The sequence below is a fragment of the Babylonia areolata genome, chromosome 21 (genome assembly GCF_041734735.1).
Source record: "Babylonia areolata isolate BAREFJ2019XMU chromosome 21, ASM4173473v1, whole genome shotgun sequence".
NCBI lineage: Eukaryota > Metazoa > Mollusca > Gastropoda > Neogastropoda > Buccinidae > Babylonia > Babylonia areolata.
Genome location: NC_134896.1, coordinates 39,256,270 through 39,281,269, shown reverse-complemented (window position 1 = coordinate 39,281,269; position 25,000 = coordinate 39,256,270). Strand labels below are relative to the sequence as shown.

Genomic DNA, 25,000 nt, shown 5'->3' with positions numbered 1-25,000 from the left:
TGTCAATAGTCAAGACTTCAAGGTTCCCAAACTGTCAATAGTCAAGACTTCAAGGGTCTTAAACTGTCAGTAGTCAAGACTTCAATGTTCCCAAACTGTCAATAGTCGAGACTTCAAGGGTCTTAAACTGTCAATAGTCAAGACTTCAATGTTCCCAAACTGTCAATAGTCAAGACTTCAAGGGTCTTAAACTGTCAATAGTCAGACTTCAAGAGTCTTAATACTGTCAACGGTTAGACTGTCAAAAGAGTCTTAGACTGTCAATAGACAGACTTCGATGGTTTTTAAGTGTAAATAGTCAGACCGTCTAAAATTTTTAACTGACAATAGACTGTTGAGTGTCTTAAGCTGCCAATAGTCAGACTGTAGAGGTTCTTAAACTGTCAGCAGTCACAGTCCGGGAGTCTTACACTGCTAATAGACTGTAGAGGTTCTTAAACTGCCAACAATCAGACTATAGAGGTTCTTAAACTACCAACAGTCAGACTGTAGAGGTTCTTAAATCATCGCCAGCAATCACTCTCCAGGAGCCTTAAACTGCCAGAACTCACGCTGTAGAGGTCCTTAAACTGCCAGAACTCACGCTGTAGAGGTCCTTAAACTGCCAGAACTCACGCTGTAGAGGTCCTTAAACTGCCAGAACTCACGCTGTAGAGGTCCTTAAACTGCCAGAACTCACATTGTAGAGGTCCTTAAACTGCCAGAACTCACGCTGTAGAGGTCCTTAAACTGCCAGAACTCACGCTGTAGAGGTTCTTAAACTGCCAGAACTCACACTGTAGAGGTCCTTAAACTGCCAGAACTCACACTGTAGAGGTCCTTAAACTGCCAGCACTCACGCTGTAGAGGTCCTTAACCTGCCAGCACTCACACTGTAGAGGTCCTTAAACTGCCAGCACTCACGCTGTAGAGGTCCTTAAACTGCCAGAACTCAGCTGTAGAGGTCCTTAAACTGCCAGAACTCACGCTGTAGAGGTCCTTAAACTGCCAGCACTCAGCTGTAGAGGTCCTTAAACTGCCAGAACTCACGCTGTAGAGGTCCTTAAACTGCCAGCACTCACGCTGTAGAGGTCCTTAAACTGCCAGCACTCACACTGTAGAGGTCCTTAAACTGCCAGCACTCACGCTGTAGATGTCCTTAAACTGCCAGAACTCAGCTGTAGAGGTCCTTAAACTGCCAGAACTCACGCTGTAGAGGTCCTTAAACTGCCAGCACGTAGCTGTAGAGGTCCTTAAACTGCCAGCACTCACGCTGTAGAGGTCCTTAACCTGCCAGCACTCACGCTGTAGAGGTCCTTAAACTTCCAGAACTCACACTGTAGAGGTCCTTAACCTGCCAGCACTCACACTGTAGAGGTCCTTAAACTGCCAGCACTCACACTGTAGAGGTCCTTAAACTGCCAGCACTCACGCTGTAGATGTCCTTAAACTGCCAGCACTCAGCTGTAGAGGTCCTTAAACTGCCAGAACTCACGCTGTAGAGGTCCTTAAACTGCCAGCACTTAGCTGTAGAGGTCCTTAAACTGCCAGCACTCACGCTGTAGAGGTCCTTAAACTGCCAGCACTCACACTGTAGAGGTCCTTAAACTGCCAGAACTCACGCTGTAGAGGTCCTTGAACTGCAAATAGTCAGTCAGTCAAGGGCCTTAAACTGCCAGCACTCAGACTGTTGAGGTTCATAAAACTGCCCACAGTACAGACAGGTCGGTCAGCAGCCAGATGACCGTCCAGCGTTGTGACGTGTACAGTGACCTGGTGGACCAGGCCCAGGAAATGATTCTGCGCATGCGCAACGACCCTCGCGTGGACTTTGAGAACGACTGGAAGGTGGTCACCGTACTGTCCGGCAACAACGACCTCTGTGACTTCTGTAATAAACAGGTCAGTGTGGCGGACAGAAAGACAGAGAGAGAGAGGGTGGGGGGGGGGGGGTGTGGAGAGAAGGAGAGAGAAGGGAAGAGAGAGAGAGAGAGAGAGAGAGAGAGAGAGAGAGAGAGAATGAATGAAGGAATAAAGGAATGGAGGAACGAAGGAAAGAAGGAAGGAATTAATTAATTAAATAATTGATTAATTAATTGATTACTGATTTATTCATATGTAGGCCATAGCCCCTCGTGAAGGGGTATTTGAACAGCAACAAAAGACAGTGACATAATTTGCTGACAAATAAATAATGGAAACAAGACTATGAGAGATAGATAGATAGATAGATAGAGAGAGAGAGAGAGAGAGAGAGAGAGAATGGAAGGGGGAGGGGGATTGAAGGTTGACGGAGAGAGGGACGGAAATCGATACAGAGGGGGGATGTTGGGGGTGGGGGTTGGGGGGGTGGGGGTGAGAGAATGTGGAAAGGAAGAGGGAATATTTAGAGAGGTTGTGTACCCATTTTTTTGCCTGTCTGTATGTCTGTCTTCTCAGCCTTTGTAGCTAAAAACTCACCGATTGATTTTTCTCCTCCTTCTCCTCCTCCTCCTCCTCCTCATTCCTATTCCCCATCCTCCTCCGACTCCTAATCTTCTTCTTCCTCTTCTTCTCCTCCCCTCTTCTTCATTGACAGACGAATGGGTGAATGGATGGACAGATGCACTGACTTTGCTGACTGCAATTTTGTTACATATTTGTATTTGTACTTCTTTTTATCACAACAGATTTCTCTGTGTGAAATTCGAGCTGCTCTCCCCAGGGAGAGCGCGTCGCTACACTACAGCACCACCCTTTTTTTTTCTTTTTTTCCTGCGTGCAGTTTTATTTGTTTTTCCTATCGAAGTGGATTTTTCAACAGAATTTTGCCAGGAACAACACTTTTGTTGCCGTGGGTTCTTTTACGTGCGCTAAGTGCATGCTGCACATGTGACCTCGGTTTATCGTCTCATCCGAATGACTAGCGTCCAGACCACCACACAAGGTCTAGTGGAGGGAGAGAAAATATCGGCGGCTGAGCCGTGATTGGAACCAGCGCGCTCAGATTCTCTCGCTTCCTAGGCGGACGCGTTACCTCTAGGCCATCACTCCAACATATCATATATTGTGTGCCAGATATTACTGTTTTGTCCGTAATCTGTATCACAGACTTCTCCACACTTAATTTATCTTCTGAGATGATACAGTTGTTCTGATTCTGATTCTGATTCATTCATCTATTCGTTCATTCTGTGTCCATTCAGGATGACATCAACCTCGAGGAGTTTCACGAGCACGTGACAGCCGCCTTGGACATCCTGCACGCGCAGCTCCCGCGGACCTTGGTGAACCTGGTGGAGCCCCTCAACATGGAGATCGTCACGGACCTCAACAAGGGACTGCTCTGCTCCACGCTGCACTAGTGCGTTTGGGGAGGTGGGGGCCGGGGGCTGGGGGTGGCCGTGGGGTGGGGGTGGGGGGGGTGTGGGTGTGGGGGGCAGTTCTCTTCTCTTCTGGCGCAGACTTTCAGTTCGTCGGTTTTCGGTTTCAAGAAGGTATCAAAGCTTGCGGGATTTCATCATCATCATCGTCGTCGTCGTCATCATCGTCGTCGTCATCATCATCATCATTATCGTCGTCATCATCATCATCATCGTCATCGTCGTCATCGTCGTCGTCATCATCATCATTAAGGATTTGTAAAACGCCCAGAGCTTTGCTTCTGTTTGAAATGAAGCACTTCATGAAATTTCTTGATCTCCTCAACATCATCATCATCATCATCATTGTATTGTATTGTATTGTATTGTATTGTATTGTATTGTATTGTATTAGTCTTTTTTGTCACAACAGATTTCTCTGTGTGAAATTCGGGCTGCTCTCCCCAGGGAAAGCGCGTCGCTACACTGAAAGCGCCACATTTTCTTCTTCTTTTTTGTTGTTGTATTTTTTTCCTGTCCGCAGTTTTTTTTTCATTTGTTTTTCCTATCGAAGTGGATTTTTTCTACAAAATTTTGCCATGGACAATCCTTTTATTGCCGTGGGTTCTTTTACGTGCGCTAAGTGCAAGCTGCACACGGAACCTCGATTTATCGTCTCATCCGAATGACTAGCGTCCAGACCTCCACTCAAGGTGGGGGAGAAAATACTGTTAAACAAATAACATTGCGGGAAGAAAAAAACAAACATCCCCCCCCCCCACCCCCCTAAAAACAATGGGTGGCGCTCTCCCTGGAGAGAGCAGCCCGAATTTCACACAGAGCAATCCGTTGTGACAGAAAAAAAAGAGTAACACAATACAAAGAGACCGTGTTGCACGTGCAGCGTGCTGTGTGACTGCGCGGCCTTTCCTGGGAACGCGGAAGCGGAGCTGGCCCTGATCCAGGAGGCGGACCTGTACCAGAGGGCCGTGGAGGAGATCGCCCTGTCGGGACGCTACGACTCCAGGCCGGACTTCACCGTGGTCTCCCAGCCCTTCTTCAACGCCACCTACCTCCCCAGACTGGTCAGAGATTTATTGGGGGGGCTGAATGGGGGTGGGCGGGGGGAGGGACTGGGGTTGTGGGGTCGTGGGGGTGGGGGTAGGGATGAGGGTGGAGTGAGCAAGGATGGGGGTGGGGGTTGGTGGGGGGGAGGGAGAGTGTGAGAACGAACGAACCTTTTTTTTAATTGAGGGGGCGGGGGGGGAGGGGGGAAGAGGGGTTGTGGGGTCGTGGGGTGGGGGTGGGTGGGGATGAGGGTGGAGTGAGCAAGGATGGGGGTGGGGGTTGGGGGGGGGAGGGAGAGTGTGAGAACGAACCTTTTTTTTAATTGAGGGGGCGGGGGGGGGGGAGGACTAAGCACAGATGGCTTGTTTTCATCCTGCCCTCATTGAAAAGGGAAAACGTAAGAAATGCCCAATACAAAAAGCATGATACTGCACGAATAAATTTCAGATTGTGTCAACAACAACAACAAAGAAAAAAGAGAGAGATGAAAATAAGAATAAAGACAAAAAGAAAAGGAAAAAAAGATGAACAACATTAGTACATGCATATGTATTACTTTGATCAGAAAGAGAAAGAAAAAGGAAGAGACAAAGAGAGGTGGAAGGAGGGTGAAGGGAGTGTGCTTTGTTCGTATAATTTTATCATGATTATTGTGGTGTGTCCACGGTAATCTTCAGTGCCCCCTACCTCCCCAAGATAGTTACTGAAGGGGTGGCAGTGGATGAGGGAGGGGGAAGACTTAGAGGTGGGGGAGTGTGGGAGGTGGAAGGAGGTTGTAGGAAGTGTGCCTTGTTCGTATTTCATGATTATTGTGGTGTGTCCACGGTAATCTTCAGTGCCCCCTACCTCCCCAAGATAGAGACAGGGGGGGCTGAAGGGGTGGCAGTGGATGAGGGAGGAGGAAGACTTAGAGGTGGGGGAGTGTGGGAGGTGGAAGGAGGTTGTAGGAAGTGTGCCTTGTTCGTATTTCATGATTATTGTGGTGTGCACGGTAATCTTCAGTGCCCCCTACCTCCCCAAGATAGAGACAGGGGAGTGTGTGTGTGTGTGGGGGGGGGGGGGGCCAAGATAGAGACAGGGGAGTGTGTGTGTGTGGGGGGTGGGGTGGGGGGGGGGCTGAAGGGGTGTCAGTGGGTGAGGGTGGGGGAAGACTGAGCAGTTAGAGGTGGGGGAGTGTGGAAGGTGGAAGGAGGTTGTAGGAAGTGTGCCTTGTTCGTATTTCATGATTGTTGTGGTGTGCACGGTAATCTTCAGTGACACCTACCTCCTCAAGATAGAGACAGGGGGGCTGAAGGGGTGGCAGTGGGTGAGGGAGGGGGAAGACTTAGAGGTGGGGGAGTGTGGGAGGTGGAAGGAGGGTGTAGGAAGTGTGCCTTGTTCGTATTTCATGATTGTTGTGGTGTGCACGGTAATCTCCAGTGACACCTACATACCTCACCCACGCTGGTCAGAGATTGGGGCTGGAGGGGTGGGGGCGGTGGATTGTGGAGGGAGGGTGTAGGGAAGTTTTAACCCCAGGAGCATGACGGGCGCAATAGCCGAGTGGTTAAAGCGTTGGACTTTCAATCTGAGGGTCCTGGGTTCGAATCTCGGTAACGGCGCCAGGTGGGTAATGGGTGGAGATTTTTCCGTTCTCCCAGGTCAACACATGTGCAGACCTGCTTGTGCCTGAACCCCCTTTCGTGTGTATACGCAAGCAGAAGATCAAATACGCACGTTTAAGATCCTGTAATCCATATCAGCGTTCGGTGGGTTATGGAAACAAGAACATACCCAGCATGCACATCCCCGAAAACGGAGTATGGCTGCATACATGGCGGGGTAAAAAACAAAACAAAACGGTCATACAGGTAAAAGCCCACTCGTGTACATGTGAGTGAACGTGGGAGTTGCAGCATTAAGTGATATTTCCCCTCCATATCAAGTTTGTGAATCAATAGAATAAGTAACAGAGCGAGCGACCGCACAAACGACACTTTTGCTGAATGAGAACAGTTCGATGATACTCACTTCTTCAGCCTGTGAAGTAGTTGGTCTAATTTGTTTGAAAATTAATGAGCACCTAAAAGGACAAAAAGAAGCCCAAACAAATGTGCGAGCGAGTGAGCAGTCTTGTTTGTCAGTCACTCAGTCTGTCTGTCAATCAGTCATCTCGTGCGTTTGTTCGTTTCCTTCGTTCGTTCGTTCGTTCGTGCGTTCATTTAATCCTTTCTCCGGCTTGTCAATGGTAGTAGAACCAGTTTGGTTTGCTGAGTGAAGTGGTGGGTTAGTGAGGCAGAGTGAAACAACTTCTTGGCTGGGTGGTAAACTGGCTTGTTTTGTTGCTCACTCATTAGTTCAGTTGGGGATTTCTTAGTTTTTACTTGGTAGGTTTTGCTTGCCAGTATTTGAGCTGGAAAACCCCGTTGGCAGAACTGAAGACCTTAATTATGGTCAAGCTGTTTGGAGACTGGGTCTTTGTTCCGTGAAGGGTGCGTTGTTTCGGGGTGAGGGGCGGGGGGTGAGTCAGTCCTAGAACTTTGCTTGCCTTTTTTTGGGTGAACTTTTCTATTCGTTGACCTGTGGATTGGCTGGTTTACTGGCTGGCTGGTTGGTTGGTTGGATATACTCAGGTGTATTATTTGTGTCAGTGGTTAGTTGCTTGGTGTTAGCTGTTTAAATGTGTGTTTTCAGGAAGACGGGCAGCCGGACATGAGCTACTTCGCTCCAGACTGCTTCCATCTGAGTCGTAAGGGTCAGGCTGCTGCTGCCAGTGCTCTCTGGAACAATATGGTATGCGCACGCGCACGCGCGCGCTCACAACACACACACACACACACACACACACACACACACACACACACACACACACACACACACACAGATATACGCACGCACATGCGCACATACACGCACACATATTCAAGCAAGCGCGCACTCAGACATACACAGAGTCTCCAACAATCACACACACGCACAGTAGTACTCGCACTCATGCAACTTTGGAAATGAATCTTTTACACTGACAAGCCACAAAAGCCTTGGACTTAAACGTACTCCAGATGCATGTTCCTTCGTTCAAATGCACACTGGAAATACGTGTCTGTTGGTTCCTTTTTATACCTTTTGGGGGAAAAAATCATCATCTGTTTATTGTCTTGGAGTAAAAAGAATGACTCAACAAAAATCACTCATATTTAGGGGGAAAAAACTTTAAGATCATCTGAGCAAGATTTCGAAGACCAACAGCCAACAAAAAACGAAAAGGGGGGATAATAAACATTCACAAATAAAACGATATTCCGGGCATAACTTTCCTTGCTTTAAGTGTGTGTTAGTGTGTGTGTGTGTGTGTGTGTGTGTGTGTGTGTGTGTGTGTGTGTGTGTGTGTGTGTGTGTGTTAGTGTGTGTGTGTGTGTGTGTGTGTGTGTGTGTGTGTGTGTGTACGTATCTGTGTGACTGTGTCTGTGTGTCTGCACGTGTGAGTTCTTCGAAAGCTCGTGTTACTGGTAGCACTCGTCTTTTTTCCATCATTTTACTAAAATTAATTGTTTCTGTTTATAATCAGATCGAACCAGTCCACGGGAAAAGGACCCAGTGGTCTCCAGGAGAAGCCATTGAATGTCCTACTGAGGTAATCATTCCACAGCTTTAGAAAGGTCCACTGTAGCAACGTCACGATTGATGCCGAGTTCCGTTGCTGTACAGTGACAGTAAATGTAATATAGTTCTACTGCGGTGTGCGACAATAATCATAGAACTCTACTGAGGCAACGTGAGATAGGGTTGCACTGAGCTAAAGTTATATTAACTCTTTCCATACGAACGGCGAAAGAGACGACGTTAACAGCGTTTCACCCCATTTACCATCATCAAAATATTGCAAGCGAAAGGCTCTCTTTCTGAAGAGGTGAATGTTGACAAAGAATACCACAATTCTGACGATGGAAACTAAAGGTTGGGTCATTCAGACACCCACTGGACATCCGAGGGGTCTGTGTAGAGGAGAAGAGAGGACTGGCCGTACTGAGTGAGTTAAGCATTTTAACTCACTCTACCCCACAGCTACATGCCTGCTGTAACTCCCCTGGACCATTGCAGAAAAAAAACAGGGTGGTTCTCTAAAACAGTGATAATCGATGGAAAAATGTTGTTTTAATCGGTCAAACAAAGCTTCGTTTTCATACTTCCGGAATCAACGAACGGCTCAGTTTAGAATGCCAACTGTACCAAGCAAGAATGAACGAAATCAGAATAGTGTGTTGGTACGAGAATACTTGTACCTGCTCCACAGGGGAAGTAATCATGGTACGAGTTTTCTCGTACCTGGAGTAGAATGAGTTAAGTTCTACTGATATGTGGTTATAATAGAGTTCTACTCAGGTGACGTCACAGTGACTATAGAGATTTCCTGATGTAATGTCACCAACATAGTCACAGTGACTATAGAGATTTCCTGATGTAATGTCACCAACATAGTCACAGTGACTATAGAGATTTCCTGATGTAATGTCGCCAACATAGTCACAGTGACTATAGAGATTTCCTGATGTAATGTCACCAACATAGTCACAGTGACTATAGAGATTTCCTGATGTAATGTCACCAACATAGTCACAGTGACTATAGAGATTTCCTGATGTAATGTCACCAACATAGTCACAGTGACTACAGAGATTTCCTGATGTAATGTCGCCAACATAGTCACAGTGACTATAGAGATTTCCTGATGTAATGTCACCAACATAGTCACAGTGACTATAGAGATTTCCTGATGTAATGTCACCAACATAGTCACAGTGACTATAGAGATTTCCTGATGTAATGTCACCAACATAGTCACAATACATAGTTTCACTATCAGTTTCTTAAGTAGGCATGACTGCGTTCGGCCAAATCCATATGCGCTGCACCACATCTGCTAGGCAGGTTCCTGAACAGCTAGCATAACCCAACGCGCTAGCCAGGTTTGAATGCATGCATATGATATTTGTGTACACATTAGAGTGGATTTCTTCAACAGAATTTTGCCACAGGACAACACTTATGTTGCCATGTGTCCTTTATCCGCGAGGTTTATCGTCTCATCCAAATGTCTGTCTAGAAACGCTCAGTTTGATGTTCCAGTCTTCTTCTTCTTCAGCGTTCGATATTGTTGGGATGCGTCAGACTTGAAGCTTCGTCGCCCTGACGAAGCCCACAGTTTTCTCCAGGTCAGTCCGGTCACCCCAAAGCTGTGCCTGTAGCTCTACTCCCTCGGGCCAGAACTGGCGTCGTAGATCCTCATAAGTGGGGCAGCGTTGGAAAATATGTTCTGGGGTTTGTGTACCTGTGCCACAGGGACATTCATCGGTGTGAGATATTTTCATTCGGCTCAGATGACTCAAAAGCTTGCAGTGGCCTGTACGAAGTCTGAAGAGGATTGTTTGCTGGTGTCGCTGGAGTTGGTGGATCGCATCTGTCCCTTTGTCAGCGTTCGGCCTTCTCTTCCTTCGGTACTGGCTGTGGATGATGGTTTTTGCCTCTCTATACGTCACTGGGTGACTGAACTGCTTCCCACTTTTGACAGAGCATCAGCTTCTTCATTCCCAGTGATCCCGCAGTGGGATGGAATCCACTGCAGTGTGATGGTAGACACTTGTGAGAGGTCATTTAGGGTCTTTTGTAGAGACACTTGATGTTCCAGTCAAACTTGGGAGAAAGAGCGAGACCGGGATTCGAACCCGGACCCTCACGGACACTGTATTCTGCCACCTTCCTCTCTAAATGTGGACACACGTAGACACAGCCCTGTGTCGGTGACACGGGAACACGTGGTGCCCTGCATCACCACCTGAACGTCGTCTTGTGCACATGTGGAGTCGGGCTTAGCGTCACATGGCAACGGATGACGGTGGTGTTTTTAGCGCTGGTGGTCATGTGAGAAGTGATGATGATGATGATGATGATGATGATGATGATGATGATGATGATGGTGGTGGTGGTGGTGGTGGTGATGGTGATGATGATGATGATGGTGATGGTGATAATGATGATGGTGATGGTGATGACGACGATGCTGATGATAATGATGGTGATGGTGATGGTAATGATGACGATGATGGTGGTGATGGTGATGATGGTGATGGTGATAGTGATGGTGATGATGATGATGATAATGATGATGATGATGGTGGTGGTGATGGGGATGGTGGTGATGACGATGATGATGAACGATGATAATGATGATAATGATGATGACGATTGAGTCAGCGTCTATGGAGGTCATGATGCTGATGCTAATGACAAGACGACATTGCGTTCATATGATCGTGCCGTCGACAATATATAAAAACAAGAGAGGCAAGGCCTTCAAGACTCACTTGTGATACACTTTAAAAAAAAATCTAATCGTTAAAATGTGTTCTGTATTTGTTATTATAAAGCTTTGGGTTAAAAGAAAAAGAAAAAAAAAAGTCCTAACGGCAGATTCGAACTCCGCGTGTTTGGGTGAGAAGAAACTGTCTTACCCATTACACTATCGTGGCTACTTAACTGACGTTTGAAAATATAATATTTAAACATGCTTTTTTAAAGGGCGATAAATCGATTGCGACATTCGCAGTGAGAACGCTGTTTAAATCATATTATTCTGATGTATCTTTGGCATTAAAAAAATCTTTAAGGGCAATTAAAAATTATTTTTAAGTTCGCGGTAAAGGAGACGTGGCTGTCGCCGCAATCACACTGCAACATTTAGCCGTTTTCCCTGGATCTTGATAGATGTACAAGTTTCAGTTAGTTACACCCGGTTGACACGGTCGATTTAATTTCTCTTTTATGTTCATTCTAGTGTTATAGTTTAAAAGTTGATATGAAAATTGAGTATTTTGTTAAACTAATAACACGTAGAGCCAAGTACTTCTAAACGTCTTATGAAGTGAAAAGGACTTCATTTTGAGAAAAGTCAAGACTGGAAATTTTTACGTTTCATCAGTTCAAGGGTATTAACTCACATGGGTTTTTTGTTGTTTTTTTAACTGTGAATTCTGACTGATACTGTGGATATTTTTATGGCAGTTTGGGGCATAATCCAGTAAGTGATCAGGTGTTCACAAATCTTTCTCTTAATAAATATTTTAACGGTCTGCTTCTCCAACTTTCCATCACATGTTATCGAGTATTGTCGATTGAATATAGGATTGAACGGGCAGGTCAACAACTTGAAAATAAAATGGTGTCGTTCGCATTCGCGAAGAATATGAGCACGCGCTTTGAATGTGTATAAATATGTGTACGCAATTGATTTTTGCCCATGACCTTCAGGGCTCAGCCAATAGATCTATAAAGTCCACTCGTCGTATTGATTTTAGTATTTTCCACTTCGGCGAATGAACATAGTGAAAGCCCTGTACACTGAGAGTAAAACACACAAGCTTTTTATGTATTGAGTATAATTTCAAAATGTAATATTTAAGATGAGAAAGATCAGTTTAAAGCAAATTAAGTCCCCTAGCATTAATTACAGATTAATTTCCCATTTTTTACTATCTGCACCAAAACGTTTGCAAAATAAATATAACTTCCATGCTTAGCAAAAGAAGTTCCTGTTTAAACAAAAAATGATAACAATGACTGCTCTTGTTGTGTCAGAATATCAGATCAAAGTGCCAAGTGCCAAGAGAATAAAAAAATATAAATATAACAGTAAATGCAGTTTGCATACAATTTGGCTTCTTTTTATTTTTTTGTGCCCATCCCAGAGGTGCAATATTGTTTTAATCAAGTTGACTGGAAAGAACTGAATTTTTCCTATTTTTATGTCTAATTTGGTGTCAACTGACAAAGTATTTGCAGAGAAAATTGCAATGTTAAAGTTTACCACGGACACACAGACACACAGACACACAGACACACACACACACACACACACACACACACACACACACACACACACACACACACAACCGAACACAGGGTTAAAACATAGACTCACTTTGTTTACACAAGTGAGTCAAAAATTACCACCACGGAAACGACGACGACAACAGCGGTGGCAATAGAATAGAATAGAATACAATACAATATGTCTTTGTTACCAATTGTACCTGGGTCACAAGGAATACTGGGCGTGGGGGTGGGAGAGGGGATAGGCGGGGGGATAGTACATAACAAGATACGAACATAAATCGAAAATCATGCACAAACACAGATACAGAAGAAATTAGGATACATACAAATGCATATCAATATAAAAAAAAATTGTGCATACTCACACATGCACGCACTGCACACTCACACACACACACACACACACACACACACACACACACACAAAACACACACACACACGTTTGAACAGAAGCTGCATATTACATGTGGATGGGGCTGATGACTAGATCTTCAGGTAGATGGTTGTTGATAGTGAAGATAGCGCTGACGTTTGCAGGCCCAGCCCTACTTCTTCACCAACCTGAACAGTGGCAGCAAGGGACAGGGGCAGGAGCGGGGGCAGGGGCAGGGCCAGAGGATGGCCGTCCCCCCAGCGGACACAGCAGAGCTGAGGGGGGAGGAAGAAGATGAAGAAGGGGAGATGAGGACAAACCAGAACCCCTTCATCATCACCCTGCATCATCCCACCTCTCTGTCGTCGCCGCTGTGGCTGGCTGTGGTGCTGTCATCGTCATCGTTGCTGTCGTTGGTCTGGTCATCAAACGAAAACGGACACGAAGCTCTTATGAAACCATTTAAGTATTTAAAAAAAAGAAGTTTATATACATTAAAAAAAAACAACTTCTGTCAGATGTGTGTGTGAGGAGAGAGAGAGGGTGGAGTTGTGGGGTGGACTTTTGAGTTGTCAGTGTGCAGTGGTGGTGGGTCGCAGCCAAACCAATGTTTTTGTCGCGTAAATGTTCAGTTAATTGAAATGCTTTTTTCCATGTTCAACTTTTCCTTACACCCCTTTATATCGTTCGGTTTGTTCGTGAGGCCATTTTGAAAGAGGCTCTTCAAGAGTTGTTTTACGTGTTCCTAAGGTCATTTTGAAAGTGGCTCTTCCAAGAGTTGTTTACTTAGTTCCTAAGGTCTATTTGAAAGAGGCTCTTCAAGAGTTGTTTACTTGTTCCTAAGGGTCAATTTATGAAAGAGGCTCTTAATCAAGAGTTGGTTTACTTGTTCCTAAGGTCATTTTGAAAGTGGGCTCTGATGAGTTGTATACTTGTTCCAGAGGGTCGTTATGAAAGTGGCTCTGAAGAGGTGTATACTTGTTCCTGAGGTCATTTTGAAAGTGCTCTGTCAGAGTTTGTATACGTTTTCCTATGGTCATTTTTTGAAGGTGGCTCTCGATGAGTTGTATATTGTTACCTAAGGTCTTTTGAAGTGGCTCTGATGAGTTGGAACTGTACCTAAAGGTCATTTTTGTAAGTGGCTCTGATGAGTTGTATGTTTTGTTCTAAGGTCATTTTGAAAGTGGCTCTGATGAGTTGTATCTTGTTCCTAAGGGTCATTTTTGAAAGTGCTCTGAAGAGTGGTATACTTGTTCCTACTAAGTTCATATTGAAAGTGGCTCTGAAGGAGTTGTATACTTGTTCCAAAGGTCATTTTGAAAGATGGCTCTGAGAGTTGTTTACCTTGTTCCTAAGGTCATTTGAAAGGAGGCTCTGTCAAGAGTTGTTTACATTGTCCTAAGGTCATTTTGAAAGCAGGCTCTTCCAAGAGTTGTATACTTGTTCTAAGGTCATTTTGAAAAGAGGCTCTTCAAGAGTAGTTTACCTTGTTCCTAAGGTCATTTTGAATGAGGCTCTCAAGAGTTGTTTTACTTGTTCCTATGGTCAATTTTGAAATTGGCTCTGATGAGTGTATACTTTGTTCCTGAGGTGGTCGTTTTGAAAGTGGCTCTGAAGATTTGTATACTTGTTCCTGAGGTCAATTTTGAAGTGGCTCGTCAGAGTTGTATACGTTTTCCTATGGTCATTTTGAAGGAGGCTCTGAAGAGTTGTATCCTTGTTCCTAAGGTCATTTTGAAAGTGGCTCTGCTGAGTTGTATACGTGTTCCTAAGGTCCATTTGAAAGTGGCTCTGATGAGTTGTATGTTTGTTCCTAGGTCATTTTGAAAGTGTGCTCTGATGAGTTGTATAATTGTTCTAAGGTCATTTTGAAAGAGGCTCCCTTAAGAGTTGTATACTTGTCCTAAGGTCATTTTGAAAGTGGCTCTGAAGAGTTGTATACTTGTTCCTAAGGTCTTTTGAAAGTGCTCTGAAGAGTTGTTACTTGTTCCTAAGGTCATTTTGAAGAGGCTCTTCAAGAGTTGTTATACTTGTTCCTAAGGATCATTGAAATAGGCTCTCAAGAGTTGTTTACTTGATCTAGGGTCATTTTGAAAGAGGCTCTTCCGAGTTGTTTACATGTATTCCTAAGGTCATTTTGAAAGAGGCTCTTCAAGAGTTGTTTACATGTTCCTAAGGTCATTTTGAAAGTGGCTCTGATGAGTTGTATACTTGTTCCCTGAGGTCGGTTTGAAATGAGCTCTGAAGATTTGTATACTTGTTCTGAGGTCAATTTTGAAAGTGGCTCTGTCCAGAGTTGTATACGTTTTCCTATGTCCTTTTGAAGTGGTCTTGAAAGAGTTGTCTCCTTGTTCCTAAGGTCATTTTGAAAGTGGCTCTGACGGAGTTGTATACTTGTTCCTAGGTCATTTTGGAAAGTGGCTCTGATGAGATGTATACTTGTTTACTAGGTCATTTTTGAAAGTGGGCTCTGATGAGTTGATACTTGTTCCTAAGGTCATTTTGAAAGAGGCTCTTCAAGAGTTGTTTTACGTGTTCCTAAGGTCATTTTGAAAGTGGCTCTGTAATAGTTGTATACTTGTTCCTAAGGTCATTTTGAAAGTGGCTCTGTAGAGTTGTATACTTGTTCCTAAGGTCATTTTGAAAGTAGCTCTGAAGAGTTGCATGCTTGTTCGACGTTCCTAAGGTCATTTTGAAAGTGACTCTGAAGAGTTGTATACTTGTTCCTAAAGTCATTTTGAAAGTAGCTCTGAAGAGTTGTATACTTGTTCCTAAGGTCATTTTGAAAGTAGCTCTGATGAGTTGTATGCTTGTTCCTAAGGTCATTTTGAAAGTGGCTCTGATGAGTTGTATACTTGTTCCTAAGGTCATTTTGAAAGTGGCTCTGAAGAGTTGTATACTTGTTCCTAAGGTCATTTTGAAAGTGGCTCTGATGAGTTGTATACTTGTTCCTAAGGTCATTTTGAAAGTGGCTCTGATGAGTTGTATACTTGTTCCTAAGGTCATTTTGAAAGTGGCTCTGTCAGAGTTGTATACTTGTTCCTAAGGTCACTTTGAAAGTGGCTCTAAAGAGTTGTATCCTTGTTCCTCAGGTCATTTTGAAAGTGGTTCTGAAGAGTTGTATACTTGTTCCTAAGGTCATTTTGAAAGTAGCTCTGATGAGTTGTATGCTTGTTCCTAAGGGCATTTTGAAAGTGACTCTGATGAGTTGTATACTTGCTCCTAAGGTCGTTTTGAAAGTGGCTCTGAAGAGTTGTATACTTGTTCCTAAGGTCATTTTGAAAGTAGCTCTGAAGAGTTGTATACTTGTTCCTAAGGTCATTTTGAAAGTAGCTCTGAAGAGTTGTATACTTGTTCCTAAGGTCATTTTGAAAGTGGCTCTGAAGAGCTGTATACTTGTTCCTAAGGTTATTTTGAAAGAGGCTCTGATGAGTTGTATGCTTGTTCCTAAAGTCATTTTGAAAGAGGCTCTGATGAGTTGTATGCTTGTTCCTAAAGTCATTTTGAAAGAGGCTCTGATGAGTTGTATACTTGTTCCTAAGGTCATTTTGAAAGTGGCTCTGAAGAGTTGTTTACTTGTTCCTAAGGTCATTTTGAAAGTGGCTCTGAAGAGCTGTATACTTGTTCGTAAGGTCATTTTGAAAGTGGCTCTGAAGAGCTGTATACTTGTTCCTAAGGTTATTTTGAAAGTGGCTCTGAAGAGCTGTATACTTGTTCCTAAGGTTATTTTGAAAGTGGCTCTTTAAGAGTTGTTTTACTTGTTTCTGCTTTGTCCACTGCTCTTATGTACGAACAACATTCTGTTCCTTGTGACACATTTTAAAGAACCCGATGCATGAATCGTTTCTCCAGTGTGGTGTGTTCTTGAGGCGGACCATCTTAAACCCGATATCAGGCGGATCACGTGGAACCATTGCTTATACGGTTGGAATGGTTGATAAGGAGCGTCAGTCTCCGTCTGTCTGAGTTCCAAACACAGTCCCGTGCCTTCACTACTAGTAATCCGGCAATGAGCATCCATTTTACAGCTTCCGGAACAGATTTCTAGTCAGCGTCCGTATTACGACCAGCAAGTTCATAAAAAAAAACTTTTTTTTTTCTTCAGACGTGAATGGCCGTAGGAATACTGATGAAGAGATTATATTACAAAAATATACACGACCTAAAACGTCAGCCATGTGAAAGGCACAAAGAATTAGAAGTAACACGGCTGCTAACGTCTTACGTCTCAACGTTTTTTGAGGGCTGGATGTTAAAAAAAATTTTTTTTTTAAAGCAGCTGTGCTTACTCTTACTACCCTCGTGAAATAAAAAATTCGTTTCCTTTCGCTTCGTTTATACTAGGTGTTCTTGTTGTCTCCTACAGAGCGAGAGAGATGTTTTGAGAAGAATGGACCACTGCTTGGCTGTTTTCTACATCAGTGATATATTTGTTTATATATATATATATATACATATAAATTTACATAATATATGTATACATATGATTAAAGCAGATGTGGTGTAGCGTATATGGATCAATTCGCATGCTTTGAAATTTTGAAACTGAATCAGAAACTGAAACTATAACAGCGGCGTATTCAACCAGTCAAAACCTGCTCTGTCCATTTACGCCAACATACAAAACTACAAAGCACAGTTTTGATGACATAAAGGCTACAAAAAAGCACAGTTTTTATGTCGTCAGATTTCGGTTCCGGTGAATTGTCAGCTGCACAGTTTCAGCATCTTCACCATGTAGTTCACTTCCCATGCAGGAAGGTCCGACTACTGTAAGTTGATGACGACTCATGACCATGCCGCAGAAGGGGCCCTAGTGTCCATCGGAGCCAGAATCACAATATCTTTATCATCTCGTATAGAAACTGAGTATAACCAATGTGATACATACAAATTATAAGCAAAACGGTAAAATTTGGCATACAACATATACATAACCAATGTGATACATACAAATTATAAGCAAAACGGTAAAATTTGGCACACAACATATACATAACCAAATAACACTCAGCTCAGTCACAGCAAAGCAAGTCCGATAACTTTCCATCGTTTCAAATACACACATACCCGTGCTTTCATTTTGCAATCCAGCAAGCACCCATGCACACTTATTGTATATCTACATGCACAAAGTATCAATGAATATATTGGTGAAATCAATATGAATTAATACTAATCTGTAAAACATACAACAAAATTAAAAACAAACATGGCATAAGGGCATCAATGACAGGTATGTGAACATCTATTTAAGTCAGAAGGAACATCAAAACATACTACGTCCATACCTTCATATTGCGTTAGAGCATGAGTCTGCACCTTTATATCAAGTGAGAGTACGTGTATACCCCTTTATAATTATTATAAAACGGCATTTTAAAAAAAACAAAAAAACACCTTTGTATTAAGGTCAAGGTGGAGTGATGGTCTAGAGATAACGCGTCCGCCTAGGAAGCGAGAGAATCTGAGCGCGCTGATTCCAATCACGGCTCAGCCGCCGATATTTTCTCCCCCTCCACTAGACCTTGAGTGGTGGTCTGGGCGCTAGTCATTCGGATGAGACGATAAACCGAGGTCCCGTGTACAGCATGCACTTAGCGCACGTAAAAGAACCCACGACAACAAAAGGTCTGTTCCTGGCAAAATTCTGAAGAAAAATTCCACTTCGATTGGAAAAACAAATGAAAAAACAACAACTGCACCCAGGAAAAAATACAAAAAAATGGGTGGCGATGTAGTATAGCGACACGCTCTGGGAAGAGCAGCCCGAATTTCACACAGAGAAATCTGTTGTCATAAAGAAAAAGAAATACAAATACACATTATTCCTTGTGACCCCGGTACACTTGGTAGTAAAGACATATTCTATTCTATTCTATTAACATTCCTTGTGACCCCGGTACACTTGGTAGTAAAGACATATTCTATTCTATTCTATTATTTAAAAAAGAATGTATAGCCATCTGTATATCATGCAATGACGGGCGTCAGCGCCTCATGATTGATAGGCATTTACAAAGACATGTGTGTAATCCTGTATATTGTGTAAGGAATCGTGTCTTCGCCATTATAATTTAATGAAAGTGGATATTTTGCACGTCTGTATTAAGTGGAGGACAGTATTTTTAGTGCTTAAACTTAGATTATTGTGCCCATTCTTGGTTCGTATTGCCGCGGCTTTGAAAGTGATGAAAAAGCTAGGGGGAAAGTTTGTTCATTTTTGTTACGAATGGCACGGTACCTATACACTCTTTGGTGATGTGTATCCCCAGTATGGTTTGTCAGTTCACAACACGAATGATAATAAGGCGCAAACATGAACTGATCATTCCTTGTGAAGGAGTTCGAGTCTTCTAGCATTTCGGAATTAAAGTATGAATTGAAAATAATCATGCAGTTTTGTATGTATGTATGTATGTATGTATGTATGTATGTATGTATCAGTTTATAAATCTCTGTATCTATGTACCTATTCACCTGTTTGTCTGTCCGTCTATCTATATCACGGCGCTGTCACAAAGCTGTCCATAAATCTACTGGACTATCGTACCGTTGATGATTTATTTATTTTTTCTCTCAAGGCCTGACTAAGCGCGTTGGGTTACGCGAGGAACGTGAGGAAGGAACAGCCTATTTCGTAGATCTGACCGAAGAGTGGAGTTTTAAATTCTTTCTAAATGACGGAGAAGAAGTTAAGAGAATGCATAATTAACCACATGAGACGCAAGCTCAAATGGTATGGCCATGTCATAAGATCATCAGGGCTTGCCAAGACATTCCTGCAGGGCATAGTGCAAGGGGGGAGAAGGAGAGGCAGACAGAGGAAGAGATGGGAGGACAACATCCCAGAACGGACGGGCTTGAGGCTGAGCGATACAATCAGGAGGTAAGAAAACCGAGAGGATTGGAGGATGCTGGTTGCCAGATCACCTGTGGCGCCCCAACGGTCCACAAGACTACGGGATAGGTGAAGGTGAAGGATAATTAACCACTGCCAAGGAACAGGAGAACGCTAGGAAAACAACAACAACAACAACAATACCAACAACAACAACAACTACAACAACAACAACAGTGACATGAGGACTTCATTAAATATTTCTTCTTCTTCTTCTCTTCTTCTTAGTTCGTGGGCTGCATCTCCCACGTTCACTGGTATGTACACGAGTAGGCTTTTACTTAACACGACCGTTTTTACCCCGCCACGAAGGCAGCCATACTCCGCTTTCGGGGGTGTCCATGCTGGGTATGTTCTTGTTTCCACAACCCACCGACCGAACGCTGACATGGATTACGGGATCTTTAACGTGCGTATTTGATCTTCTGCTTGCGTATACACACGAAGGGGGTTCAGGCGCACACACTATATATTCACGTGGGAGATCGGAAAAATCTCCACCCTTCACCCACCAGGCGCCGTTACCGAGATTCGAACCCGGGACCCTCATATTGAAAGTCCAACGCTTTAACCACTCGGCTATTGCGCCTGTCGGGGACTTCATGCAGTTCAGACCAGACACAGCTGACAGACCTCCAAGGTTACAACAACATAAAGTAATTTATTTGTTTCAGTTTTGTTCACATCATTTGCATTCACGAGACTGCAGGCTATATCTGAGGATGACAATCACGTGCTGATAATTATTCTGGTCGTTATTCTGATCGCTGTTCTGAGATGAGGCTGCAGCGCCTTGGGGAAAGGGCGAAATGTATGACCATAGGTCCCTGAAATAAGTATTTCTTTCCCTGTGTGACTCTGTCTGTGTCTGTGTCTCTGTCTGTCGGCCTGTCTGTCTGTATGTATGTATGTCTGTCTGTCTCTCTCTCTCCCCCCCCTCTCTCTCTCCCCTCTCTGTCTCTTTGTCTATGTCTCTCTCTCTCTCTTAATTTCTTCTTTTTGACTGAAAATTCATGCACCCCCTTGACATGAGAACGTTGCAGTAAATGTCAATAAAATGTCAAAGTGTGTGTGTGTGTGTGTGTGCGTGCGTGCGTGCGTGCGTGCGTGCGTGCGTGTGTGTGTGTGAAGGAAAAATGCTTTCTTCTATTGAAATCGACTTACAAGTTATTTAAGGTGTCCCCCCCCCCTGCCCCCCTCCCCCCCCCTTTTTTTTTTTTTTTTTTTTTGTTTGTCGTTATTTTGCGACAAAGTAATGGCCGCAGAATCTGTTAGTTTTTTTTTTCCTGTTGCCACGCATTTTTCTTCCTTCAACTCTTTTCTTTTTCAACGTTACTCTCACAGTCAGGAGAAACAATAGTGTGCCTTGCATCACGTGATGTGGGTGCTATTCCATAGATTGTATTGTATTGTATTGTATTGTATTACTCTTTGCCACAACAGATTTTTCTGTGTGAAATTCGGGTTGCTCTCCTCGGGAAGAACACATCGGTACAGTGCAGCACCACCCGGCTGTCATTTGTTTTTTTCATGCCAACAAGTGTACTTGTTTTCTCATCATGCATGGAAGGAGCGTCAGTGTGGTTTGTTTGTACCTCCTTTCCACAGCTCTCAACCCACTGATTTTAAAAATAGATGGATAGCTCAGTGGCCAGGAAAGCTGAAGCCAACTGGAAGCCATATTGTTCCTCGTATCCTGCAGTCAGTCCGTTGAGAAGTCGTCTGCTGACTGGTGGTAGTTTCTAAACTGTAACCGTGTATCTTCGATGAAATCGTGTTATGCTTGCCACCACGACATGCAAAATGTTGTGTCTTGATTGAAATCTGCCAATGGTTTATTTAGCAAAGTTATTACAGGAGAACAGTGCAGTGACACGCAGCGTAAACTTGCTTGTGAAAGCTTGCCATGAAGCCAGCTTCGCTCTCTACTGACAGGAGTAGCAAAATGGCTGATTGAACACTTCCGCTGGTTTCAGTTAGCAAAGGGGCTCAAAGAAGGCGTGCGTTATCCACCTATTTTTAGAACATTGCATTGAACCATGTCTTGTTTCTGAACCGGTGAACAACACACCAGAACAGTGACTCTGACTCATCTGGAATGACGTATAGTTCGCGACTTAAGCCAATGATGCTTGGAGTTTGCCGTCAGTTAGCAACAGAAAGAAACACATCCAGAAACGTGCCTGTTTTGTTTCTGCAACGTTTATTCCACACCACAAAGACTGCTGTGTGATGTATGATTTAGGACTTATAAGTTTAGGAAAATGAAGATTATATCAAAGAAACTGAATGGGACACATTCAACTACACTGTTAAACATTGACCATAGAACGTAGGTGTGCCCCAATGGAATATTTTGTCCGATTACGATTCGTCTGCTTAACTTGAAGACTGCTATCAAATCAAAGACAAAGAACCCAACATATATACACAATAAATCAGTCGGTCAGTGTGTGCTTACCCGAATAAGGCGCCTATGAGTTATCCAAATTTTTTTTTAATGAAAATGAAGTCATCGGATCATGTCTGAAGAAAGGTCTACGCTTGTGTGACTGGTACAGTATCACCCCAAAACTTTCTACCTCTAGGACTGGTGTTGACTTTACTTCTACGTGTGGCATATTAGGTGATACACACCTATTTCTCAGCATGGGAGGACGTCCGCGTTTGGTCTTACTTCTCTGTTGGGGTAAGTCGTACTCCTTTCAAAATGAAAACTGAGGTCTGCGTCTCACATGTTTTCAAATCACGATCTTTGCTGCATACGTTTTTAAACGATTTGTAAACTGAGAGAAGAAAAAAAGAATTGTAAAAGAAATGAGTGGGCCTTACAGTGTTGTTGTGGTTATACCGCAGCAATTGATCTGTGTAATCACTAGTTCGCTATAAACACAAATAGATATAGAAGCTGATCAAGAACACTATAAACAGAGATTAAAAGAATAAAATGCATCACCTTGGGTGAATGACTGTATATAAACTGCCAACATATCTGTCTAAATTCTATCTCATGCACACGATAATCATGATGGTCACATTATTGCCCCGGGGAAAATCTTCGGATGAGAACAAAAGCGTCCTGTGTACACAGCAAGTGACAAACGTGAAGAGTGAATTTTAAATCAGTCTCAAAACACACATTGTTTGCTAAGCATTTCCTTCGCCGTGTTGTAGGTTGTGTGTATGAAGGGCTGTTTGTGTCAATCTCAAGACGCATTTATTTCGCTAAGCATTCCTTTAGCTGTGTTATACTCTCTCTCTCTCTCTCTCTCTCTCTCTCTCTCTCTCTCTCTCTCTCTCTCTCTCTCTCTCTCTCCCTCCCTCCCTCTCTCTCTCTGATTTCGAAGATGTGCCTGACTTTTTTCTTTTTCTTTTTTTAACCCCTGTACAAAAGGTTATATTTCAGTTGAATTTTGACATTTCACAACATAGTGTGATTCAACATTCACAGAGCAAACATAATCCATCAATGAACATCTTAAAAAAAAGCATCACCTTATTGAGATACAGGGTTATTTTTTAACTGTGAGAAACTAAAACAAAGCCAACAACAACAAAAATCATCTGTTTAATGATCATATGTAGAAGAGGAATGAATAGACAGATGATAGACAGACAATATTTATATGAATGAATAGATCCATACACCAATAATTATGATAATAACTTATAATAGTAATAGGAATAAGAAAAAGAATAGCAAATAATAAAGAACAAGAAAAAAAAAATGAAGAAGTGAAATTGATATGCCTCATCTTTGGTTTAAACCCAACGCGCTGATAAGACCTTTAAAAAAAAAAAAAAAAAAATGCGTCGGCCGGGAGTCGAACCCGGATCGACTGCTTGGAAGGCAACCATGCTAACCGTTACACCACCGACGCTTCCTGGGTAATAGGGAGTGTCCTGTGCTTGTTAAATCAGGACAGGCACAAACTGATCACCTCCTTGAGTGACTTTGTTGTAGAGCAGGGTCTCCTCTCGTGTGACCTCCTGGCGATGATGTTGATGGTTATTATAAGTAGTAGTGGTAGTAGTTGTTGTTGTAGTAGTAGTAGTAGTAGTAGTAGCAGCAGCAGCATTATTATTGACACTTATATTGCACGGCCTATCCGGATCGAGGCCAAATTCTAAGAGCTTTACAAACACGGGGTCTGTAAGCTCAAGGTTTCTCGCAGTCCCACGATTAAAATTTTTTTCTCACTTTGAGAGAAATCGTGGGATTGCGAGAAATCGTGATCGTTCCCCTCCTACGTTTTCTTTCAACTGCGAGAAATCGTGGGAGAGGTCCCCTTTATCTTTATCAAAAAATGTCTCCTTTGTTATCGGAGTTGGGTTCTTTTATTTTCCCATTGCAAATATAAGAGAACAAGAGAGGCAAGGCCTTCAAGACTCACTTGTGATACACTTTTTAAAAAAATCCAAGCTTTTTATGTATTGAGTATAATTTCAAAATGTAAGATGAGAAAGATCAGTTTAAAGCAAATTAACTCCCCCAGCATTAATTACAGAGTAATTTCCCTTTTTTACTATCTGCACCAAAACGTTTGCAAAATAAATAAAACTTCCATGCTTAGCAAAAGAAGTTCCTGTTTGAACAAAAAATGATAATAATGACTGCTCTAGTTGTTGGGTCAGAATATCAGATCAAAGTGCCAAGTTTAGATAATACAAAAAATATAAATATAACAGTAAATGCAGTTTGGATATAATTAGGCTTCATTCTTCTTCTTTTTTTTGTGCCCATCCCAGAGGTGCAATATTGTTTTAAACAAGATGACTGGAAAGAACTGAATTTTTCCTATTTTTATGCCAAATTTGGTGTCAACTGACAAAGTAGTTGCAGAGAAAATGTCAATGTTAAAGTTTACCACGGACACACAGACACACACACACACACACACACACACACACACACAGAGACAACCGAACACCGGGTTAAAACATAGACTCACTTCGTTTACAAAAGTGAAATGGTGGAAACATCAACGATCATGATAATGACAGTGGCGTTAGCGAAGATATCAACAATAGACAGTGAAGGTGATGACACAGTACTGGTTTTTTTAAAAAAAGAAAAAAGAAAAAAAAAAGAAGTGTGAATGTATGTGTACTCAGTGAGTGAGTGAGTGTGTGTGTGTGTGTGTGTGTGTGTGTGTGTGTGTGTGTGTGTGTGTGTGTGTGTGTGTGTGTGTGTGTGTGTGTTTCTTTACTGACGTAAAGGAAAAAAAAAGAAGTGTGAATGTATGTGTACGTCAGTGAGTGAGTGAGTGAGTGAGTGTGTGTGTGTGTGTGTGTGTGTGTGTGTGTGTGTGTGTGTGTGTGTGTGTGTGTGTGTGTGTGTGTGTGTGTGTGTGTGTGTGTGTGTGTGTGTGTGTGTGTGTGTGTGTGTGTGTGTGTGTGTGTGTGTGTGTGTGTGTGTTTCTTTACGTGTGTTTATCTGGTTGGTTGATTTAGTATTCTTTCACTCT

General features: G+C 43.0%; 2 protein-coding genes and 1 non-coding gene across 3 annotated transcripts in view; 2 read left to right on the top strand and 1 right to left on the bottom strand.

The window, feature by feature from the left end:
• The window catches only part of LOC143296616 (uncharacterized), a 29,663-nt gene extending 13,286 nt beyond the window's left edge, over nt 1-16,377 (top strand). Inside the window, exons 8-15 of the mRNA XM_076608646.1 lie at nt 1,749-1,881; nt 3,165-3,322; nt 4,225-4,405; nt 7,062-7,160; nt 7,936-8,001; nt 9,746-9,835; nt 12,796-13,047; nt 15,724-16,377. Coding sequence (XP_076464761.1) covers nt 1,749-1,881; nt 3,165-3,322; nt 4,225-4,405; nt 7,062-7,160; nt 7,936-8,001; nt 9,746-9,835; nt 12,796-13,047; nt 15,724-16,377 — 1,633 coding nt within the window. The remainder of the gene's footprint in view (nt 1-1,748; nt 1,882-3,164; nt 3,323-4,224; nt 4,406-7,061; nt 7,161-7,935; nt 8,002-9,745; nt 9,836-12,795; nt 13,048-15,723) is intronic.
• Nucleotides 16,378-22,100: 5,723 nt separating this feature from the next.
• The window catches only part of LOC143296480 (phospholipase B1, membrane-associated-like), a 27,254-nt gene continuing 24,354 nt past the window's right edge, over nt 22,101-25,000 (top strand). Inside the window, exon 1 of the mRNA XM_076608437.1 lies at nt 22,101-22,221. Coding sequence (XP_076464552.1) covers nt 22,182-22,221 — 40 coding nt within the window. The 5' untranslated portion in view covers nt 22,101-22,181. The remainder of the gene's footprint in view (nt 22,222-25,000) is intronic.
• Trnag-ucc (transfer RNA glycine (anticodon UCC)) lies at nt 23,342-23,413 on the bottom strand. Its single transcript has one exon. It is a non-coding gene; the product is annotated as a tRNA-Gly (tRNA).